The 7,305-nt window shown below is 52.2% G+C and overlaps 1 protein-coding gene across 1 annotated transcript; it reads left to right on the plus strand.

Annotated features, from left to right (window-relative positions):
• Window positions 1–4,101: 4,101 nt before the first annotated feature.
• LOC125547107 (uncharacterized) lies at window positions 4,102–4,800 on the plus strand. Its single transcript, XM_048711116.1, has one exon. The coding sequence runs from the start codon at window positions 4,102–4,104 to the stop codon at window positions 4,798–4,800; it is 699 nt and encodes a 232-aa protein (XP_048567073.1).
• The last annotated feature ends 2,505 nt before the right edge of the window (window positions 4,801–7,305 follow it).

Consider the following 7,305-nt stretch of genomic DNA (forward strand, 5'->3'; position numbering starts at 1 on the left):
CATGACGAGCCCAGTTGATATCTTTTTTCTTTCTGAAAATGGCTAGCCCGGTTCTTTTTTTTGGAGAATACCAAAACCGAGGCCTACATGCTTTTCTCAGCCCTGCTGGGCTGCAAATCTTTCAAGATAAGGAGGGATGTAAGTAGTAAGAAATGGGATTCCCCAAAAAATAGGCTATAAGTCGTAAGAAATGGGATGTAAATTTTTAAACCAAAGCCAACCGGCAATTACATTAAAATATCATTTTTTCTAGATTTCTCTACTCTCTACTCTTATAAAAACCAAAGCCAACTGGCAATTACATTAAAATAGTCTTTTCTCCCACAAGATAAACTACTCATACAAATGCATCTTCATGTTCCATGCAATGCACAGGCATCTTGCTAGCTAAGATTTTAAATTTCATTCTTTTCTGCGGAGAATTGTATTTTGAATTTTATTTTGATATTAATTTTTTTAAAATATTTTTAACTTGACTTGAAATTTCGTGATTAAAAGAGTTTGGACCCCACGAAATATGCAAAGTTTCGTTGAATTTTTCTGTAGTGCCTAGAATATATGGTATGTAATGCTAAAAAAAAGAATATGGGCTTCAAATATCATTAAGAATTAGAAAATGAGATGTAAATTATTGAAAATAATGGCAAATGGGCTGTATGCTATTTTCCATAGATTTGCAGGCTGACTTCTGGGCCTACTAGGTTGACGATGACACTGTCTGAATTTTTTTTATGCGCACGCAAGGTTTTGCCAACTTAGTCACCACCGAGCAGTGACTGTTGGATGTTCATCCAATGGCCGCCGTGCTTCTTCAATCTCTGATCTTCCTGCTCCAGCCGCCCAGACCAGCGCCGGCAGGACTGCCTGCTCCCTCCTCCCGTGGTTGGCTGTGCTGCCGCCAGACCATCCATCTACCCACCCGCACATCCTGTTATTTTCCGGCGACGTCAGCCTCACCCCGCAGCCGACCAGTCAGCGCTCGTACTCCCCTCAGCGTGAGCATCCGCTGTGGTGGCTTCGCCCGCTCCGTGTCATTCCCTTCCTGGGCCTCGCCCTCGTCCACCGCGTTTGTGCTCTTGGTGCGGCGAGGTCAACATACATCAGCCAAACGGAAGAGGCTGACAGTAGGGGGGCACACAAGGAAATGCCTCCTTATTACGCGCAAAATAATGATTTCTCCACCTGACAGCTGGGACCCAGCGAAAGGGCCTCTGTATTTCACGAAAAAACGTCCCCCCCACTGTCAGCTCAGACCCACCAGCTATATCTTCGCACGCAAGGAAGTGCTTCCTTATTACGCATAAAAAATGAATACTCCCCCTGCTAGCTCGGACCCACCATATGGTAGACTGACTTGTGGGCCTACTAAGTTGACGTGGATGGAGGGATTTGTCAACTTAGTCAATATGAATGATTCTAGATCCAGTGACCGTACGATGTTATTCTCCAACCTCTGGTCTTCTTGCTCCAGCCGCCCAAAGCAGCGCCGGTCGTGCCGCCTGCTCCTGCCTTCCGTGGACGGTTGTGCTGCGGTGGAGGCCTCACCGCCCCCTACTACTCCCACCACTGGCTAGGCCATCCCTCTACTCACCCACGCCCCTGTTATTATGCGGCGACGGCAGCCTCACATCGCAGCCGAACCAGTGAACCCTCGTACTCCTCTCCGCGTGGGCATCCACTACCGCATCTTCCCCAGCTCCGCGTCGTCTCCTTCCTAGGCCTCGCCGTCGTCCACCTCCTTGGTGCTCTCGGCGAGGCGTGGTCAATGTGGTCAACGAACGACTTCCATCGAAAGAGTACTATACATGGAGAGGCTGACAGCTGGGTCCACGGCCGTGCCTCCTTATTACGCGAAAAATAATGATTCCTCCACCTGATAGCAGGGACCCACCGGATGGGCCACCGTATTTCGCGAAAAAACGTATCCCCCTTGACTGCTGGGACCCACCAGCTACATCTTCGCACGCAAGGAAGTGCATCCATATTACGGGCAAAAAAATGATTCGCCCCCTGACTACTGGGACCCACCAGCTACATCTTCGCAAGCAAGGAAGTGCCTGACAGTCGGGACCCACCTGATCGAAGCATACGTAGCGTTGTCATTCTGGTCGCGAACCTGTAAGTACATACGATCGGTCTGTCTGCAGGCTGCAGCGATGAACCATGGCCGTATAAGGAAGGGCACATGTCATAGCAGAGGCGCGCACGTAGCATGTACACGTACATACAGCCAGGGTGCAATAAAGTAAACACGGCTACATATTTCATACGGGCGGGGTCTCGAATGCCTACTCGCGCATACATACGGCCAGGGCTCGTGTACATGGCTGGGTCGGAACGGAGAAACTGTGTCGTCGTCCTGTTCATGGGGAGGCAATGGAATGCGTCGTGTTCATCGGGAGGCAACGGAATACATGGTTTTCATTGGGATCCAACCGGCTTGGACGGAATAGCCGATCGAAACGAGGCTTGGCGTACCGCAGAACGGAGGAAACAGCCTTGTGTTCGACCGGCCATGGTCGAAATTCATCGGGAGGGGTCTGGCGTACCGCAAAACGGAGGAAATGGAATTCTCTTGGACCTCCTACAGTCGAAACGAGGTCCTGTTGATCGGGAGGGGTGTGGCGTAGCGCAAAACGGAGGAAACAGACTTGTGTTGGAGCGCTACGGTCGAAACGGGGGTCTTATTCATCGGGAGGGGTGTGGCGTACCGCAAAATGAGACTCCACGAGATACTTTTCATCTCCACCGTCGACCTCCTCCGGCCTCCACGGGCTACTGTTCATCCACCATCGACCTCCTCCAGCCTTCACCTACGACTGTTCATCCATGGGCTCCTGTTCATCCAGCATGTACCGCTCCTCCACCGGCTACTGTTCAACCAGCCCTCTTCATGGGGTCCTGTTCAACCACCCCTCCATGGGCTACTGTTTCTCCAGCCCTCCACCGGCTACTGTTCAACCAGCCCTCCACCGGCTACTGTTCAACCAGCCCTCCACGAGGTCCTGATCATCTAGCCCTCCACACACAGGGTCCTGTTCATCCAGCGGCAACAGCCTCTACTACCACGGGGTCCTGTTCATTCACCCCCCACCGGGAACTGTTCATCCACCCCCAACAACGCTCACTGTTCATCAAAAGGCAGCAGGTTCGATCGGCTTCAGTTAGCAGCAGTAGCGAAGGAATCGATCAATCGGGTTCAGTTAACAGCCATCGATCGATCGCTCGGGTTCAGTAACGCGTAGCCTGCATTGCAATCACTCGAGTTCAGTTAGAGCCCAACGCCTCGCTCGGGTTCAGTTAGAGCGCAATGCCTCGCACACACGCGCATATGTACGAGAGAAACACACATCGCTCGGCCCCGACCACCCACTATAACCGGGAACTCCACGATATTTTCCTCGCCCTTGCTTCTACTATGATTTTTTCCATCATGGATGGCCCAAAGAATGTCATGCAGCCGCATCTCCGGCTAGCCCACATTTAACATACCCATAAAAAAATTAACTTGTGCTTAAGGCGAGGCAAGGCCTGAAACGGAGAAATAGAATTGTATGACGTTCGTTTCTGAAAAAGAATCATTTTACTTCCTACCATTTCCGTGTCAAACTGAAGATTTGCATCATGTTCATTTCCTAAAAAGAATCATTTTACTTCCTGCCCTTTCTGTGTCAAACGAAAGATTTGCATCATGTTCATTTCCTGAAAAGAATCATTTTACTTCCTACCCTTTCTGTGTCAAACGGAAGATTTGCATCACGTTCATTTTCTAAAAAGAATCATTTTACTTCTTACCCTTTCCGTGTCAAACGGAAATTTGCATCACATTCATTTCCTAAAAAGGAAAACATTTGCATCGCGTTCGTTTCCTAAAAAGAATTCATATTTCCCGCATGGAATGGAGAAAAATATTTGCATCGCATTCCTTTCCAAACAAGAATTCGAATGTCCCACGCAAAGCCTCTTCGATTGGTAGCCACGGTACGCGCACACACCGCCTGGCCGTCGACTATAAATAGCGACACCGCCATCCGCAAGCATCTGCACCTTTGTCACTCCAGATCCCAGGTTGCTAGCCGGTGTAGTGAACTAGTGACGGCGATGTCGAATCACGCCGCCGCCACCACCACTGGCCTATTAGTCATGCGCAGGGTCGAGGCGACCGCAAGGTGGTTCTCCGTTGATCCCGGGCCCGCCGACGTTGAGTGCCAATTTGCGGTGTCTGTGAGGTGCTATGTGAAGCGGTCCCTGGTGTTCCACGGAAGCGGCCAGCCCCCGCCCGTGATATACCAGCCATATATCGGGGCAAGCAACGGTTGCTTCATGAAGTTCGGTGTCAGAAACCTTTCCGTGCTCCAGAGTGACGGTGCCTGCCGCTGGGCGCTCCGCAGGATGCTGGCGAGAATGCCCCAGCTCTGGGTGCTCCGCCTCACTGACGACGAGTTGGACGACGTCGTACCCTCGAACGTGGTGCCGCAGATCGTCCGCGCGGCGTGCGGTGACAACGCCACCCACGGCTTCACCTTTTGCTTCGTCATGGAGGTGGACCGACAGTTCATACATGATGAAAAGGCTCTCCTGATGGCGTGTAGGGAGGGGGAGTTGGGCAGCAGTGATAAGCCCAAGAACTGCCCGATCTGCTTGGAGGGACTTGAGGGAGAGCCCGTCGTGCAGCCGCCGAGGTGCCCGCACGTGTTCCACCGCCAGTGCATTTTTAGGTGGTTCTGCAAGGCGACGACATGCCCGATTTGCCGCCGCGATGTGAGGATCTGTGCCCTGCCTGAGTTTCTTGTTCTGTAGTAGGGCACTCATGAGACGTACAGTTCAAGGTTGAGTAGAACGGCAGTATCCAGTCTCCTTTTTTTCAAATATCAAAGATTGCAAGATCATCGTCAATATTTCTGTCAGTTATTCCCTTCTTTGTTAGGGATTTAGTCATTTATCTATTATGTTCGTTGAAAGATTGTAAGGTCGCCGTCATATTTCATCCAGTTATCCCTTCTTTGTCAGAGATTTCTCCCCATAAAGTGAATCATAATGAGGACTTGCAATTTGTAGAAATTAGCAAGCACGTAGTACTTTCTTCCTATTCTAATCCAGAGTATGTTCGGTCACCCTGGAACCTCTCTCCCTCCTCTTTCTCCTTCCTCGCGCCACGGCAGCCCCGACCGCGGCACTGTGGCCTATCAGACTTCGCCCCTCCCGCGTCTGACCCTCCCTGCTCCTCTGGGACTCTTCTGACTCTCTCACGTCGCCGTCCAAGCCCGCTCGCGAGCGCACACGTACACGGTTACGCCAGAGCCGTGGCCACGACTACATGGCGGTCCCCGGCCACGGCGTTGTCGCCCCAGCTATTTCAGCCGGCCCCAAGGCCTCCCGACCTCACCATCAGCCTCACCTTCCTCCTAGCTCCTCCCCAGCCTCTCCACTGAGCTCCAAGAGGCCCCCTGCTATCCCATTTCCGCCACGGCCGCTGCCTCGGCGCGCTCAAATTAGAGCATGTCGAGCCTCCTCCCTCCTTTCTACCGCCACCAGAGGCCTCCACCGAGCTCCCTAGAGCATCCCTGCCTGTCACATCCCTAACTAGTCACTGCTTGTCCTTGCATCAATCTTCTTGCATCATGTTTAAATTCATAAAAGTTGAATTGGGAAAAGTGGAAAGCCTCAGAAATCATTTTTAAAAATGATCAATATTAAAAATTGCTTCAAATGAATCCAAGAAAATGCTCCTGTTAAGCTATAAAAATATTGGCAAGAGGTAAATTCAAACCAATATTTTTGGAGTCACAGAAATATTTATTTTGGGCATTTGAGTTAATCCAATAATTATTTGCATTGGATTTATATATGTGATATATTAACTATATGTCCAATAATTCTGATAATTGTTGAGGGGCTTTGGAATAATCCATTTAGTCCCTACAAAAATTGTCAGAAGCAGAAAAATTAGTTTGGTTCAAAAACCAAATTAAAAAAATGTCAGAAATAGAAAACAGAAACTATAATGAAGGAAAGAGAGAGAAAGTTTTTACCTGGGCTTCTTACCTGCAGCAGAGCCGGCCCAGCTCCTGTTCAGGCCCAGCCCACCATGGGATCCCCGGTCTTCTTCCTCCTTTCACAGAAGCACAGCGCGCGCGTGGCCGCTGCGCGCGAGCACACGCCCCGCCACCTCCTGCTTGCCGCCGAGCTTCTGGACGCCCTGGACGCCGACATGCACCCCCTGGAACCCTCTCACTCTCTCCCGACCTCTTCCCCCTCCTCTGCTCTCTCTCCCTCTCGCGCCCGAGCGCAGCCGCAGCCGCGCCGCCATAACGCCGCAGCCACCGTGCTTCCCTCGCCTCCCCGTGCTGTCCATTACCTCCTTCACGACTTCCTCGACCTCCTTGACGAACCGCACGCTGCCGGACGCCCCATAGCGTCGTCATCTTCGACATCTCCATCACCGGCCGCCGGAGATCTCCCTCGTCGCTCCGCTCGCTCCGGTACTTCCCCGAGCTCGTCCACCCGCTCAACATGCTCACTGTGAGCTCCTGCCCCGGACACCCCTCCTCTTTGCCTCGCTTGCACACCGTAGCAACCCTGTCGCCTGCGCCCGAACGCGCTGCCGCCCGAGCTCGTCGCCGACGAGGCTCCGGTGACCATTTGGTCCCGCTCATATGTCTGTTAGCCTTGTATGCACGTGAAGAGCTTGGAGGTACTAACTGCTAGCTTCTCCATGCGCTGTGTCGTCGGTTTCGTCGATGTCCGAGCTCCGGTCGCCGCCTAGCTCGCTGCCGTCGCTGCCACCGGCCACCCCAGCCCGCCCCGCGTGCTCCACGAGATGCGCCTCACAGCGCCGCGCCCGTAGAGCCCAGCCACGCGACCTCCCGTCACCGGAGATGACCGGATGAGGAGCGCCGCCGCGTTCTGCTTAGCGCCGGCGGCTAAACGCCGGCTAGGTGACATGGCAGGTCAGTTAGCCACTAACCCCGCGGTTAGTTTAACCCGGGTGCCACTAACGGATGGGCCCCACGCGCTAATTAATCCCGGGATTTATTCCCTGTTTAACTTACACTAACCCACCGGGCCCACACGTCAGGTTGACTTTGCTGACGTGGCTGTTGACCGGACCCACCTGTCATTGACCCTAGGATGCACTAGGTCACTGACCAGTGGACCCCACTGGTCAGGTTTGACCTGGTCGATGCCTGTTGACTGCTGACGTTACCCTGATGTAGTGCTGACGCAATAATGTAATTTCTGGATTAAAAACAATTCTGGAAATTCCTGAAATTGCTTTAAACTTCAAAAATTCATAGTAATTCA

This window comes from Triticum urartu, chromosome 3A (assembly GCF_056163025.1).
Source record: "Triticum urartu cultivar PI428250 chromosome 3A, HENAU_Tu73, whole genome shotgun sequence".
NCBI lineage: Eukaryota > Viridiplantae > Streptophyta > Magnoliopsida > Poales > Poaceae > Triticum > Triticum urartu.